Below are 17,576 nucleotides of genomic sequence, written 5' to 3' on the forward strand. Positions count from 1 at the left end.
GGCCCTGAGACGCTGGTAATCTTGCACTTATTTATCTGGGTCGTGATTATATGGGTGTGCTGTCTTGTGAATACTTGTGGAACTGTATCTTTATTATTTGTGTACTTTTCTCTGTTATGTTATACTTCTATAACATAATATATACTTTTATAATGAGTCACAAAAACAACAAAAAGATGCTAAGTATGACTCACCAATTCATTTCGTTCATCTCCAAGTAAGGTATTCCTGTCTTCTAATTTTCTTATAGTGGCATTCAATTCAGCTATTCTCTTTTGATTTCTTCGCAAATCCTACACATGAAAATTAAAATGAGTATTTCTTCTATGACACTTTTTGTAAAGTTTTGGTATGCCATTCATAAGAGTAATAGGCTCAGTTCTCTTTATCTGGCTCATGAGGTGAGAGTAAAAGTTTCCTTATTCAGACAAGAGTAAATATTTACCTTTTTTCTAACTCCCCAAAATCACCCTTGGGATGGAGACCAAGCCTGGTCTCCATTGAAACTGCAAATGAATTCCATGTGGCAGATCCTCCCTGGAGCCAGGACTTATGGCAGGGTGAGTGACAGAAGGTTGGATCAGCTTATCAGAGCTGTGTGCTCTGAGACCGCGGTCATGTTGTGATTACATGAGGTTCAAGGAGCATCTCTTATGTCATAGCTGCACATTGCTTCCCACAGCTTAGACAGCTATCTTGCTATTACACTGAACCACAAAGGGGACAGAGTAAGAGATAGGGATGAGCTTTGTAAATTTCCACATGCTCCTTGAGGAAAAGGTCAGAGTGAGAAAAGGTTGGTGCATTACTTACCTTCATGTATAAATGGTAGTACTTTATAGGATAGCCTTTGTTAACATATTTTGCCCAGTGCAACTGGCTTCCCCACTGGCAGAATTACCATGAATCACCTTACATGTAGCAGTCATGGCTTAATTCTATGCTATAAAGTCCATAGGACTCTTATAAGCTTGCAATTCTATTATCATTTTACATTTTGGTAATACTGTACTGCTGACAGTATATCCCTAGATTCACAATATTTTAGAGGATTCAGCAGAACAGGTAAAATTCAAGGAGTCTATAACTCATTCAAGGTCTTGTGGCTAATATCAATAAATCGATAACTAATATGTATTGAATACTAACTATGTGCCAGGCACTGTGCTCAACATTTTATACATCATCTCTTCTAATCCTTAGACCAGCCTATGGGATACTACTATTGCCTCTATATTACAGATGAGGAAACTCTGAGCTATAAAGTGGTTTGCCTAAAGTCACATAGCAAATAGCAAATCTATGATTTGAATCAATGTGTCTGACACCAGAGCCATTTTGTTGACAATGACGCTACATTGCAGGCAAGTGTCAGTGACAGAACGAAAACTTACATCTGCTAAATTCTAGATCAGTACTCTTTCCAGCATCTACTAGGAGATATATTTATATATCTTCTAACTACTAATTCATAAATTATTCATTACTTAATTCTAAGTAGTACCTTGGAACCCATCTCTATTCCTAAATAATAAATTTTCATCTTTGTAGCAGCTAAATAATTTGAAAGGCACAAGATATAATAGCCAACTACATACAAGTTGATCTCTATTTGCCGTACTTCTGAAAATAACTTCTCATATAAAATGTTGAAAATCCAGGGAAATAAGTGGCAAGTTCAGTCAGACTAGAAGCTTTCACGTGATGATTATAAATAATTTAGTCTTTTATTCAGTTTACATTTTGGCCCCTGAAGATGATAACCGCCTTTACCAATTTTCAACCCAACTGTTCACACAAGGGAAAATTACCAGTCTTGGCAAGAAGCAAAATATTTTCATCTAATTTATGATTCTTATAATACATTTAATTTTGTGTAGGTATGGCTTGGCTAGAACAATGCTATGAAGGATTTAAAGAGGTCTGCAATTTTCATGTGATCTGCTAATGCAGTGCAGACCACTTCGTTGTCTATGAATTTAGAAAACCCTTTTCCCAAGATACTAGATGGTTTTATAGAAGGAGGTAGAATTGATTTTTTGTAGTAAACAGGAAAAGAGCTTAAGTGAAAAGTAAAACTTGGGAGCTAAATAAAAGATGACTCTAGAGTTCTCAACTTCAACTTGAATGAACTTACAGGACTGCTGCAGTGTTCGGACCCATCTCCTGCCCTTCCTGGAATTTCTCGTTTTGGACTGCTCATGTTACACTCAGCCTCCTTGACCAGAAAGAGCTGTTCATCCAAAGCCTCCTTCTGCAGTTGGAGTTTCTGTACATAGCCTGTCTGGGTCTCCAGTTCCTTTTCAAGGGAAAAGATGATCCTGTCCTTGGCTTTGATTTCATCCATCTGAATTAAATGAGACCCAGGACATTTTATTTAACAATGCTGTAAAGAAATACATTTTTATGATGGTATGAATTTAACTTCTTTCTTCTGATTGATATAGAAAAAAAATATTAAGTATGACAAGTGTATTGAATTCATAAATAAGATGAGGTAACACTGTGTGATGAAGGTTAATTAGCTGTCAAGGAGAGTAATTTTCTCTCCCTAGTATATCCTGTATAGATGTTTTCATTCAATATATTGTTTGAAATGGTCTGGGTTGGTTAGATATGAAAAGAAAAGTCTAACTTTAAACTGGGTTATTAATGGGGCCGGCCTGTGGCTCACTCCGGAGAGTGCGGTGCTGATAACACCAAGGCTACGGGTTCGGATCCCAATAGGGATGGCCGGTTAGCTCACTGGGTGAGCGTGGTGCTGACAACACCAAGTCAAGGGTTAAGATCCCCTTACCGGTCATCTTTAAAACACACAAACAAACAAACAAACTGGGTTATTAATGTTAATAAAGCAAACACTAAATATTCCATTATAATTTTTCCCAGGACAATTTTTGATGCTACCTTCTCTGGGGGGAACGAGTTTCTGAGTTCAATACAAATAGCAGTTGCCACTATTGGTAGGTCATTTGTAACTGAAGAAACTGCAGACTTCCCAGCGGCCTAGTTAATTCCCAAGACTAACACATTTGCACTGTGGTGGTGAATTTGGAGGGAGGGGCTTCCACGGCTCATGTTATATGGCTGTGCCATTCCTGTCCATATTTCAGAGCAGCCCTTTCTTAGCAACCACTTACCAATACTGTCAGAATACCATGGTTGGGACGAGAACAGTAATATTAGCTAATATTTCTGGTAATATTAGCCACCATTACTCCTCTGACATCTGTGGGATATATTTATTGATCCCAACACTTATTTATGCTAAGCCTGGGTGTGGCCTCAAAAGTATTTCTCAACTAAAGCCACAGGCATTCAATACCAATAGGTCAGGATCCATTGGACTGGTACCTTTCTGCCATCCCTGGATGAGGGCTAATGAAGTGAAAGTCTGTCAACAATTTTTGAAAAGAGCATAGCTATTGGGTCAAACCTTTCTTTTCATTTCATATAGTCTATGTGAATATTCATATTGGAGATGGGGAAAGACAAGATTATGCTGTTTTCCTGTTTTTAAAAGTGTCTCCTTTTGTATAATAAATCACTTTGTATAAACCTTTCTTTGCTGTGCCCCTTAAACCAGAAAAAAAATTTGAGATAGAAATTGTTACATAGTTACATATTTTCCACATACAAATATCTGTGAGCTATTGCTTCCAAGTCACATGATTAAATTTTAAGTCAATTTCTGGAGGGCACTGGGTTAAATTCTTCATGATCCTGTAATATCATCTGATAACTTGGTGAGAAATTAAATATTGTGTTTTTAACTTGGGAATAAAAGTATTATCTTTAGTTTCTACCTCCTTATAGAAGACTTGAGTCCAGTGTAACTGAATAACACATTTGTCAGATCTGTCATCTACAGTGTCATTTACGGTTTAATATAGCTCCAGATCTGCATGGTCCTAGTTGGTTCTGATATACTCTACCTAACTTAACTTGCTGGGAAATCATTCCATCACTGCCCATAAAATCATCCTTACCATCACCATCATCATAACTAAAATTTATCAATCTTTTACTATATTCAAGGCACTATCATCACAACATTACATACCTTCTCTCATTTTACAACAATCCTATTCAGTAGCTTCTGATACCACCATTTGACAGGTGATGACTGAGGACCCTAAAGGTTAAAAACTTCATCATAGTCATATGGCTAGTAAGTAGTGAAGTCTGATTTTTAATTCAGTCTTCTCACTGTGGAGTCCATTCTGTTAGGCACTATGCTATACTGGCTCCAAGATTATCCATATTCTTCCAGCATTTCCCAAAGTGGTTTTCTGTGACATATCTAATAATTAGTATTGATAAGGTTATATTGCATAGTCGTTATGAGCACGGACTCTGATCTCAGAATACTGAAAATCGACCAAAGCTCTAATTCTTAGGTGGGTGCATCTTAGAAGGGGTACATAAGAGAATTCCCTGGGGAAATTCTCTAGACAGAACAGCTCCCATTTCTCTCTCTTTTTGTTCCAAAAATGGAGATGGGGATGGGAGTAGGGACAGGATAAGAAAACGGAAAAAATGAAGACAAGTGTACCTGTATTACTGAAACAGTTTCCATGTTATTCTGTTTGCACCTAATTTTTTTTTTTGTGGGTGAATCTCACAAACATTATATTGAATAACAACAAAAAAAGTTAGACACAAAAGTACATGCTATATGATTTCATCTAGTAGAGGCAAAACTATTTGATGATGTTAGAACTCAGAATAGTGTTTACCTCTTGTGAGGGAAGGGTATGGATTGGGAAGGGACATGGGAGAACTTTCTGGGGGGCTAGAAATAGTCTCTATCTTGATTTTACATATGTAAGAAGTCATTTCATTATAATGACTTTAGTTTTGTTTTTTTAAATTTTGTTAATATTATTTTTTACATTCTATGATGTTGTTGCAGAGCAGTTGGGAAGGAGGGGGAGAGGGGAAAAGGGAAGGAAATAGGATGGAAGAAGGAGGAAGGGCGGGATTGAGGCCTGTGGCAACCCCCTCATTCCCACAGGGGAGACCAGGGGGCTTCCAGCGGTGGCTTGGTCATTGCAGGGCTGGTGCACCCAAGTTTTGAAACACTCTTCAGGTGGCTTAGATTTTACATTGTTATTAGGAGGGATTTCATGTCTACTCAGCAATGTGCTGGTGAAAGAAAAGGTCATGGAAAAAATTTACAGACCAACAAGTGGATATAGTCATAGAAAACCATTAACAAACAAAAATATTAAATGCAAATCTTCCTTTTCATTTACCTACCTGCCGTCTCTGGAGTTCACAGTCCTGATTCTTTCTTCATTAACCATTGTTGTTTCAAAAACCAAAGGCAGGGCAAAGACCAATATTTCTGCCCTGTGTTTGGTCTTTATTGTCAAACAGTGCAATAGAAGGAATTGCAGATAAAGAATTCAGAAAGTGTAGAAGGCAAAATTTTACAGTCACATTGTATTGCAATATAAAGAAAATTACACGTTTACTTTTTTAAAATGTTCCTTGGTAACCATTTCTAACTTAAAATTGAAATCCTAGGGATATCGCTGAAGAACATAACTGGAATTCTTAGAAAATAACTGCTTAAAATTGGAAGATGAAAGAGGAAAAACGTAGTTTTGCCTAAGAAAACATTGTTTTTACAGAAGCATAGAGTACATTTTAACAGGTGATGATTAATTTGATAAGACACATATAACTAATGTTAAACATCTGAGTGCAGATGAACATAATATTTCTTCTGTTAAAATAATTGAACAAGGTCAACCTAGGACATTATAGCTTTCAGACAATAATTATATTTGTTTTATTATTAAGCATCGTGAGAAGTCTATGTGGCCTTTGGTCATGCATGTTAGAAGGAAAGAACCCACTCTGTAGGGGCTAAGGTAAGTCTTGGAAATTGTTAATAGCAAACAAGCTATTTAGGAATGACACCCAATTTAAAAATTACAATGGCCCCTGTTTATTTTTGGGAAAAGATCTATTTTTAAAATGATTAGGTTTCATGGCTCTGTCTCTTGCCTTTGGGCATCATTCCTAGAAAAAAGTCTGGTGAATCACTCAGGCTGTTCCCAGTGGCTGCCATTTTCAGATGTCTTGAATGTCACAGAAACTTCCCCTACCCCCTGTAAAAACCCAGTAGCATTTCATACATGGAAAGGCCACAAAAACGTGCTCACTGTGGAAGAGTTCATAATGCTGAAATATTTTTATAGACATCCAAGAAAAGAGCAGTCATTGAATAGTTATTTTCCATATGTGTGGGGCTGGAAGAACCAGATTTTATGAGAAAGGTGATTCCAAAATCTTTTATATTTTACATTTCCAATTTTGGCCTGGGCATATCTATCTATTGACCTATCTACCTACCTATCTATTGATCTGTATTCTGAATAGAGCATTAGACAAAAGGCGAGCACCGATAATAATCCACTGACAAGGAAACACCTGAAAAAGCAAATCCCACGGAGCTCTGCAACCTGGAAAGAGAATGGTTCTGCCCTGGTCTCATGGGATTACTAACCAGCCTCCGAATATCCCGCTCCGACTCCCACTTGATTTTGGAGATGGCTTCTTGGTGGGACTGATGCTCACTCCTAAGGTCCCCAGCCTTGATTTTGTCCGCTTGGATCATATTGCTCAGAGCCTCGTCCACCTGCTTCTTGGCCGTTTTCAGGTCCGCAATTTCCTGTAAGAGCTTAAGGCGCTCCGCATCGAACAGTTTCCGAGCCTCCTCCCGGGCCTCGATGGTGAGCGCTGTCCTTACTTTGTCACTGCTGCCGTCCCGGAGAGCACAAAGAGCCGACCTGAGCCTCTGGATCTCCCCATCCCGCACCTTCACTGTCCTTGACATTTCTTGCTCGTGCTGCTTGATGAGATTCTCCCTCACGGCCTGAAGCTCCTTCATCTTCTCCTCGTGGAGCTTGGCTTTGAGTTCTGACACCAGAACCGTGTGCTTGCGCTGCTCCAGCTCACGGATCTTCTTTGCTTCTTGAGTCTTCTCTCTTTCAAGCTTTGATACCTAAAGGCAGACAGGTGAAAGGATGAACAGAAATGAGCCTCACAGGAAAGGTATGCTCCTAGGCAGGATGCGCAGCTCAGGGTGCTGGGATCTCTTAATTCCTCATCTCTTTTCAAATTCCAGGGCACGGTGTGCTTAGAGGAAAGGGAACCACAGGCCTTAAAGCTAGGAATACAGCGTGTAAAGGAGGAAATACCTAAGAATGTTTACATTACTTTGTTCAGACAAATATTTGACGTTCTGCGGCCTTACTATTCGATGTGTGGTCTGCAGACAAGCAGCTCTGGAATCACCCAGAAGCTTGTTAGACATGCATAATCTCGGGCTCCATCCCAGACCTCTCAATCAGAATGTGCATTTTAACAAAATGTGAAACACACATTAAAATGAGGAAGTATTTCTGTTATTTTTTTTTTTTACCCCTTGGTGGAAAGGGTGCAATGCAGATCACCTGGAGGGCCTTTTAGACTATGTAACCCTAGCTAGATCCAAACTGATAAATGTGGGTGTCCCAGAATAGCTCATTATTTGATATTGTGCTCAGGGTAATCAATTAGTGCTAAAATGATGTTATAGAATATCCCCTCCCTCCTTTTTTTGAAGAGAAAATGCTGCTGCTAAGGGAGAAGGTGGAGAATAAAGACAGTTGATAACAGCCTCAACCTTACCCTTCTTAGTATGGCAACTTAGTTCCATTCCCAAACTTTATAGGCACACACAATCACACACCAGATAAACAAACAAACAAAACACACAAAAAAACTACAGTTGATTGGGTCATCTCTCTGATAAAGTACTTCAGTGACTGTTATTTCTGCACTATCCGTGGAAGTCTCTTTGCAACCTTCTCCTCTCTCACTCTTATCCTTCCTGCTCCCCAAGCCAACACTCCAAGTAGTTTAATAAAGACTCCTTCTAACCGTCTTACCTTTAAAGAATTTTGGTTAAAAAAAATCCTCTGTTTTCTTACATTTGCAGTCATAAGAGAGGTCTCCTTGTGGATTAGCAGAGGCACTACCTTAATCTTGCTGTGAGTCAGTCTCTGATTTAGTAGGTCAGAGTGGGGCTTTGGCACTTGCAGCTTGAAAGAGCCTCTCAGTGATCCTGTTCTGTTGTCTTCTCCACCACTACAGCTCTGCTGCCTGCCTCTATCTCTGTCTTCTCTCTGTCTTTGTGTCTCTCTTCTTGACACACACACACACACACACACACACACACACACACACACACACACCTGGAAAAGGGAAGAAAATTGGGAGCCCTGGGATTAATATCTAGTTGAGTGATAATTGAGTCTCCACCATTTGAAAAATTGGAAGGTTTCACAAAATAATACTTAAAAGCCTTTCCAGATGAAAATTTTTAAGATTTAAACTACTTGAAACCACTGTAATTATAATGTAAAGTGTCTGAGATTTTACTTACCTTAGTAGCTTACCTACCTTTAGCTAGAACAGTATTTTCTAAGTCCACATAGAAATGAATATTGAACAGTATTTTCTAAGTCCACATAGAAATGAATATTCTACTTTTAAAGGCACAGCAATCATTCCCATGATGGTTATTCTAGAAGAGCTCAGGATATAAGGGGACTTGGTGAAATAAGCAGCCAGGCAACCTCAAACAACCATCCTCTGATCTCACCTCCAGCTTAGGACCCTTCTCGGATGCCTGTTCGCTCATACGCTCTACAATGGTGCTGTCTGACAGGGTGGCCACCAGTCACATTGAGCACTTGGAATATTTCAAGTTCGAATTGAGATTTGCTCTCAGTGTAAAATACGCACTGCGTTTCAAAGACTTAGTGTGAGGTAAAGAGTGTAAAATATCTTGTTAATCGTTTTTATATTGATAACATGTTGAAATTACAATATTTCGCTTAAATCAAGTTAAATAAACTATGTTATTAAAACCATTTTTATTTTCACTTTTAAAATTGTAGCTGCAAGAAATTTTTAAATCACACATATGGCTTTCATTTATGGCTAGCATTGTATTTCTCTTAGACAGCATTGTTCTAGAGTTCTTAGAGGTTCAATTAGTGAACCTAGCTTTCCCCACACTGCTGGTGATATTCTCTTAGTAAAGCTCAGTTCTGATCTTATTCTCAGAAACGACCCAGGGCTTCTTTATGCTGTGGAATAAAATCTGAACACTTCAGCTTCACCTTTCAGGCTCTTGTGGAGGTTTGATTGGACTTCAGCCTCCCATTTCTCCTGCTCACTTTCCCTCTCCTCACCTGCCCTCTGCTCTAGGCACAAGGGATTATGCTATTTTCTGCACACACCCTGCATCTCTACACCTATGTATCTATAGTTACCTCTTCCTGACCTGCTCTTCCCTCAGTTCCTTTTGGGATCTTCTCATTCCTCATAACCCAGCTAGATGTTACTCTCTCCTGACATGCCACTCTGACTGCCCAGGGCAAAGCTGATTTCTCTGCCTTTGTCTTTTCAGTGCACTTTGCTAATACCTCCTTATCGGTCCTTTCCATGTTTTCCTTTATGCCATTTTTTTTTTTTTTTTTTGCATGATTGTCTGTTCTCACCACCTTCTTTCCTACCCTTATCCCAAATTGGAAACTCCTAGAAGGCCGCCAATGAGCCTTGCTCATCATTGTATACTCAGTGGTTCCCAGCAAAACACATAATAAGAAGCCAGAGGCATGTGTGGAATTAAAGGATGGATGCCAGTATGTTTTGCTGGCTAGTCCTCTAAACAGAGGCAAGAATAACATAGACTGTCATACACTGTAGAGAACACAGTTTGTAGGGTTAGAAGAGCAGCCCCTCATTCATCCCTTCCCTGTGTAAAACTACCACAAAACAAAAAACCCTAACATTTATGAATGTCAATTTCTCTTTTGTTCGATGTTTTTCTCATGCTTCAGTTAAGGACAACCTAGATCTTACTCAGTCTTTCTAGAGTGAATGGAAGTGGGTATTTTCTAGACCAGTGATGGTCTAACTATGGCCCAGGGGCCAAATCATTCTGCTCCCTGTTTTTGTGAATGAGGTTATGTTGGAAGACAGCCATGCTCATTCATTTACACATTGCTTAAGGCTGCTTTCATGCTGCAATAGAGATGAGTAGCCCGCTATGCCAGATATTTGCTATCACGCGATTTACAGAAAAAGCTTGCTGATTCTTGTACTAGATAATGCATATTTTGAGAGGAAGGGCCTTACTTTTTACTGATTTAGAAATTCTGATAATTTACCTTTCATATAAGACCTTGGGAAAGTTACTTTAGCTCAAGTGATAGAAACGTAGTCATCTTCAATTTCAGCAGGATGTATTTACATTAGGCATTTGGAACAGTATCATGACCACAAGGACTGTTGAATGACAAGTAACTAAGACAAATTTGAGCAATTCTTCCTAGAACAACAAAAAAACTAAAAATAAACACACAAAAACCCAAAAAATAAACATAAAAATGGACAAAGTATAAGAAAGTCTGGGTTTGCGTTTCTATTTCACCATTTGCTATCCCTGAGAAAATTGCATTAAATATGCCTGTAACCGGGTTATTTTTAGGGTTCAATTAGATAATGCATGGGAAAGTACCTTGAACTGTAAAATACTATGAAATGTAAGATAATATTATTACTGGATATAATAGAAGATACTTGTGGATCTAAAATCATTTGTCAAATTCTTTGTGGGTGTGTTACATTGTATCTTCCATGATTCTGTCATTTTTCCCAAAATATAAACACTAATCTTTTGTGAGCAGACTGGAGGAGAGATGAACAAAAAGAAAAAAAAGTGAAAATACAAGTGCACAGAAAATATATTCCAGCCTGAGGACAAAAACAAATAATAAACAAACACTGGCCTTTTGTCTATCATTTAAAAGAATCCACAGAAACCAAAACATTTTCAAAGAAATTGAGTAATATTTGACATTTCTTATGTCCACTTATTTTGGCTGTCATGGAAACTGGCATTTTTTGCAAGATTTATAGGTATGACTTTTTTTTTTTTTTTAAATAACAAGCCTATTTATTAAAAGACACTATAATCAAAGTTAAAAGAGAAAGAATGGGAGAAAATATTTACTCCATACATAACTAATATAAGGGGGCCGACCTTGTGGCTCACTCGGGAGAGTGCGGCGCTGGGAGCACCGAGGCCGCAGGTTCGGATCCTATATAGGGATGGCCAGTGCGCTCACTGGCTGAGTGTGGTGCAGACCGCACTGTGCCGAGGGTTGCGATCTCCTTACCGGTCAAAAAAACCCCAAAAAACTAATATAAGATTCATTCTCTAAATATACAAAGTAGTCCTACAAATATAAAAGAAAAAGTCAATTCTATAGCTAAACGGCAAGACACAAACAAGCCACTTACAGATGTAGCTAGTGGCTACTATATTGGGCAGTACAGCCCTAGAGGAAATCTACATGCATGAGAAATTTCATCATAGCACCCAAATGTCTATCTGCAGAAGAATGAACAAAAAAAGTGTAATATATTCATAAGTTGGAATACTATGCCCCTGTCAAAATAAATGAACAAGAGTTACCTGCAGCTATAATTATAAATATAAAAACATTTTTTAGTCCAAAAAAGCAAGTTGCAGAATAGTAATACAGTATGATGCAATTTATGTACATGTTGAAAAATACTATAGAGTACTACATATTATTTATGAGCTTTTTATTTTTCATGGAAACTGGCATTTTTTGCATGATTTATAGGTATGATGACTTTTTTTTTTTTAAGCTTGGAAGAAGTGTTTCACTGTGAAGAAGAGCCAAAGGGTGTGACTGAAATTTGGGAGGAAAGAGCCAATAAAAGTTTTATAGTAAATCATTTTCTGAAAATTATTTGCAGCATCAATTGCACCACTAAAAATAGATTTAAATCTCTTAACATAAATCTTAAGGTGAATATACACAAAGATGAAGAACTATTCCTGAGTAACAATAAAAATGTGAAGATGATAATAACTTGAAATGAAGACAATTATATAGTAGATGAAAGAAATCAACTTTGATTCGTGGAGATGCTTTATAAAAAAAAATTTCAGCTCAAACACGTAATAGCATTTATTGAGGGCTTACTATGAGTTAGGCACCTTTCTAAACTGGCTTTACACATATCAGTACGTTAACCTCCAGGGCAGCTCTGTGATGTAGGTAGTATCTGTTTAACCATAATTTGAAATGAGAAAAGTGAGGGACAGTTTTTACATAAGCACAATGTAAAGAAGGCTGACTAAAGTTCAGTGTGGGCCAGAAGCCAGGTCTGGGTCGGATCTCAGATCTCCTCATTGACTCTGAAACCTTGGACAAGCTGTGTCACCTCTGTCAATCTCAGTGTTCTCATTTGTAAACCAGGGTGGGTGATACCACTCTCATATGGTTATTATGAGGATTGAATTAGACAATGTATCAAAAGCCCTCTGGAAAGGTGGGAACACAAGGGAGATGGAAAATCATTAATACATGGTAGATATTATAATATTAATTTTGATGAATACTTTTGTGTATATTAATATTATACCACCAACAGCATAAATATAAGTATCCATAGTATCGTGATACATTATTAAGACCATAACAACTATTTTCCTAACAGAAAGAGATGCTCAAAGATAAAACTGGGGTTCTTCAGTATGTATTAAGTTCCCCCAAAATGGTGGCATCTAATCTTAACTTGGACGACACCTGGAGTACATGTGGGCATAAGGAATGGGGTGTGGGGTGGTTAGGGCAAGGAGAAGAGCACTGAACAGGGCTTTGAAGAATGGAAAAAATAATTATAAAGAAAATTGAATCCTGCTGGGGAAAGGTTACACTATGACAGAAGAAAGAGAACTCATGACTACCTTACATAGATCTCACATTGAATTTTTCTGTCCTAATCTACTTGGAAAATGTAGTGTAAATTCTACCGAGATAAAGATGGTGATGATTTGAGCTTTAATGTGTTCTTAGAAATATAGTATTAAAAATTGAACAGCTTAGTCAAAGGTAAGGAAAGGGTTAAGGGGTTATCAAGGCAAGACAAGCTAATGTAAACTCTGGCTTGGATTGTCTGCAGTGGATGTTCCTGGAGAATTAAACTCACAGTAAGCTGGCAGGGATTTTCATGGGTTCAAAGTAAGTCAAACAGGATATGTGAAGGGGGGAAGGGCTGCAACTATAGGAAGGTTGCTCATAAGGAAAACCTTACACAACCTGGGGAAGTACAAAGGATTCTATTTTTTTTCTTTTTGTTTTGCTTTCTTGCTTTCAGCCACTTATGCATCCTGAAAACAGAAGTAAAGATGCAGATAGCAAGAGGCTCTGGGAATGGTCGCTTGAGGAGAGAGAGGTTGGCTGATTTTCTGAAAGTGCCCTAGAGGCAACAGAGTGCAGTGGGATAAGAATTCATCACCTCAATCATCATCTTATGAAGACAGGAATCCCCACTTTGGCTGCTCCACTTACTGTCTCTGGGAGAAAATGAGTTAAACACTTTGAACCTCATTTTCCTCCTCAGTGAAATGAGACTAGTAATCGCACCTACCTTTGTTCCAGGCTGGATGTGATGACTGTGAAGTTTGGTGTGAAAGTGCTTTGCAGTCTGCGGACTGTTCCAATGGTGGCAACTCCTATATGGAGCTGATTCTCCTGGACCCTGCATCCTGGGCCTGCTGCGTCTACCCCGGGAACCTTGCTCTGTGCTCCTGTCCCTTCATCCCCTCTGTCACTGTGCCTGCCCACATGGTTCACTGACACTGTAGCCTATCTTGGAGGGAGACAACAAAGCCCTGGAGAATCTGGTGGATGAATGTCTCATCTCACAGCAATCCCTGGTGTGATCATGGACTCAGGGTGTCCACAGAAGAGACAAACAGAGGAAATTATCACAACTCAGTGGCTCGGAGTGCTGGTCCAAGAAAATCCTTTCTCCACCTGAGCCTGGGGTTTCTCATCTGTAAGTACTATAACAGTATTTATGCATATGGTTTGTTTCAAAAGTTCTTAAAAAGAATCATGTAAATTCATTCAATGAGTAGTTTTGAGCACCTCTTACATGCCAGGCAGTTTTCTCATCTGTAAAATGGGGATAACAACAATGCCCACCCGGGAGGGTGGCAAAGCAGATAAAATGACAGAACTGCATCAAAACACTGAACACGCTTGACACAAACTGCTCGAAAGGTAGCATGCATGCATGATGCGTTAGGAAGTAGATACTATTATTGTCCTACTTGACAGATGAGGAAGGGGAAACAGAGAGGGTTTTATAACCTGCTTAGGGTCACTCAGGTGCAAAGTGAAAAAGCTGGGATTCTGGCAGGGGAAATGTGCTTATTACAGCATGTGACAGATAGTAAACATTCAATAAGTCATAGCTATTTATATTATTAGCCCAAAGCAGTTATGACTCTGCTCTATACACAATGCATGTTCTGTAAATGTCAGTGAGATCATTTGTCTTGCTGGAAAAATGAGTAATGCCCCATCACCCCAAAGGTTTCCACTCCTTAGTCCATTCCCTAGTAGTAGAATTGAAATTTTATCATTAGAGCCTCAGAGCCAAACTGAGAGTGTAAATTCATATCTTGGCATTGTTCACATTCTTTCTCTGAAAGCCTGGCCCTTTGAAAACACAATCATATTTATTTATAATAAAACTGCTTTATGACTTGTTTGCCCTCTAAATTCCCTTTGCTCTTTGGAGAAGGCTGTTGATAGACAGTGAGGCTTTGCTTTAGCTCCAGAGCTGGGACTGTAATTAACTGTTGCAGAGAGGAGACAGGCAGGGGCAGCCAGCAGAGGGAAGAGTAAGGCCGTGCTCTTGCTCAAGATGCTGCCCGCCAGTCTCTTGTCAAAGGAAGGAGCAATGATGCATGGCTTGCAGGCTTAGACACCAGCACCAGGCCATGGATAAATAGGCAGCCTCATGCAAGCCAATTTAAAAAGGCTTCAATGTGTGGGAAATTTGGCAGTGCTGGAGTCCTTGGGGATTCTGCTTTTTTGAAATCTCATGAGTTTGTTCTCCATAAAGCAGTGGCAGTTTATGGTTACCAGTCTTCAGACTGACAAGCTTTTTCCTATGAGTGTGGTTCATCATCCTGTCATTACTACAATTAAAGGAGTCTGCCTGCCTTGATATGTTGCATTGCCCCAGGGAAAGTTAAAACCAATGAAATGTTCATAGATCGTCAGACCTGGAAGGAATCTCACAGTGGAGCATTTGTCAACATGAAGGCTGGCAGGCCCCTGCATATGAATCGCCTGGACTGCTTTACAGAATTCTGAGTCCTACTCCTTACCACACCTACCAGAATCCTTGGATTGTGGCTCAGGAATCTCAATGTTTGATAAGTTGTTCCAGGTTATTCTATGCTTTAAAAACACAGATATGGAGAAACAGATTCAGTCTATATGAATTAGAGACACCGAGACACTTAAATTTCTCTCCAAGGAGAGATAAAGAAAAAAATCTTCCAGGTCTTCTGACACTCAAACAAATGCTTTTAAAAAATAACACCGTGTTCCTTTTGGCTTCATAGTAACTACAAGATTTCCTTCACAAACCTTACATTGGGGTCTATTTATCTAAGGTCAAGGCTTAGCTGGAACAAGAGGCAATGGGTCTTGGCAGAGCCAAAGCCCATTTGTAATTATTGTTGAAAGTAGGAGAAAGAGATTTTGGAGAAAATAAATTAAAGTTTAATAGTGATGTCAAGAAGAAAGAGGTAAATAAAATGGAGTAAGGATATTCATTGGTTTGTTATCTATTGTTTATCGATCAAGAATGCTTTCCTACTATACAGAGTTATCTAAATAAGGCAACTTTATGCTGACATGGTTATCGCTGGTTTGCAGGGAGAAAAAATGTCTAGTTAGCAACAAACTCAAATCCAAAGAATGTTAGAAGGAATACTAAGACTAACATAATAATTTTTTGAGAGTTTACTATGTGTCAGACAACTCTCTGGGCACATGACATAAATTTTCCCTCCTAATCCTCCTAAGTACTGTCTAATTTACACCTCATCACAGCCCAGGGAGATAGTACAGTATTTTGATGATGAAGAAACTAAAGTATAAGGAATGAATCACCTTTCATTCATTCCTCTATTCACTCAACAAATACATGTTAACGTTTTAAATTCTGGACATTACTGTATTTAGGCTCTTTGCATACTAACTAAGCTAAATCTGTACTTTCATAGAGATTACACTTGACTGGGGAGAGATAAGCACTAAACAAGTAAATAAGTATATAAACTGCTATGAAATGAGAGGAGGCTGTGGAGAGTAAGAGCGTATGGAGAAGTGTTCTGTTTTAGAGACTGTGGTCAGATGAGGACACCTGGGGGAGGAGCCAGAAGGAGCACGTAGCTGACTGGGGGAAGAACACAGGCAAAGGCCTTAAATGTGATGGGCACATCTCCCTGATGCAGCAAAGGGGCAGAGCGCAGTGATTGACAAGAGTTGCAGGGAAGGAGGCAGAGAGGGGGCTGGAGGTAACATCTTGTGGTGGTAGGGAAAATTCTTCGACTCAGAGAAAGGTGGGAAGCTGTTAGAGCAGCAGAGTGACCTGAGATGATATATTTTAGGAGGATTGCTCTGAATACCGCAGGAAGAATAACTTATTGAGGGCAAGGTGGAATTTGCCCAAGGTCATACAACCATTAAGTGCTGGGAGGTAGTGGTGGTGGGGTTGTTGTCTCAATTTTTATAAGTGTCTTCCTGAATCAGACTTCCTAATGAGGCAGGGGTTCGTCTAGTGAGCATGCTATTCCCACTTTTTGTGTACCCTGTGCTCAGTTCTCTTCTGCAACTCACAGGAGTCTCCATGTGTACAGGGGTTATTGCCCTCTCTGGTAGATGGCAGGAGTCCACTGGGGTGGGCCAGCAGGCAGAGCTGGGCTTGCTGAGGGTGGACATGGCCAGAGCTGCGCTCAAGGCCACAGCTACAGGTAGCCCTCACTCACCTTGGACTTCTCCTGATGCAGTTCTATCTGAATGTCTGTGAGCTTGGTCCTGAGGTCTTCATTGGCAGCTTGAAGGGCAACTATGAGTGCCTCGGGCTTCTCGCCCTTATTTCGCCCTTTCTTGGACATTGTTTCTTTCTAAACGGAGTCTGTTGGTTATTAATGGTTTTCAAACAGGTGCTGCCATGTTAGTGTTTCTTATCCTGGAGTGCGATGTTTCAGCATCTACTGCGTGGTGCTCCTTGGTAAGGTCTCCTCAATTGCTGCCCTGGAAGCCCTGAGAAGAGGCAGAGACAGCAGTTATTCCTTTAGCAAAGTCTTGGGCTAAGTGCCAGTTTGTCCACTCTGGGCCTGAGTTACCTGAAAGAGCCTTCTCCTGAGGCTGTCCTGTCTCTAGTGTCTCCTGTCCACTTTGCACATGAGTTCAGAGTGATTTTTCCAGAAGGCTAGCCTAATCATGTCAACGCCCTGCTGAAAACCCTTCACCTATAAGCATATATTTTCCCATCTTGCAGTGCTCTTTTTGCCTAAGCCTGCTCACTCTTCTATCCTTATCTCTTCCATGTCACTCCTTGATACTCCAGCCATAGGAACACAGTTGTTAAAGGAA

The 17,576-nt window shown here is 39.5% G+C and overlaps 1 protein-coding gene across 3 annotated transcripts in view; it reads right to left on the reverse strand.

The window, feature by feature from the left end:
* JAKMIP2 (janus kinase and microtubule interacting protein 2) overlaps window positions 1-17,095 on the reverse strand; it is a 54,359-nt gene extending 37,264 nt beyond the window's left edge. For all 3 annotated transcript variants that reach the window (XM_063085422.1, XM_063085421.1, XM_063085420.1), the window contains exons 1-4: window positions 16,967-17,095; window positions 6,521-7,018; window positions 2,138-2,347; window positions 195-293 (exon numbers count right to left, since the gene is read on the reverse strand). In XM_063085422.1, coding sequence (XP_062941492.1) covers window positions 195-293; window positions 2,138-2,347; window positions 6,521-7,018; window positions 16,967-17,095 — 936 coding nt within the window. The remainder of the gene's footprint in view (window positions 1-194; window positions 294-2,137; window positions 2,348-6,520; window positions 7,019-16,966) is intronic.
* Between the last annotated feature and the right edge of the window lie 481 nt (window positions 17,096-17,576).

The sequence above is a fragment of the Cynocephalus volans genome, chromosome 2 (genome assembly GCF_027409185.1).
Source record: "Cynocephalus volans isolate mCynVol1 chromosome 2, mCynVol1.pri, whole genome shotgun sequence".
In the NCBI taxonomy this organism is placed as follows: domain Eukaryota; kingdom Metazoa; phylum Chordata; class Mammalia; order Dermoptera; family Cynocephalidae; genus Cynocephalus; species Cynocephalus volans.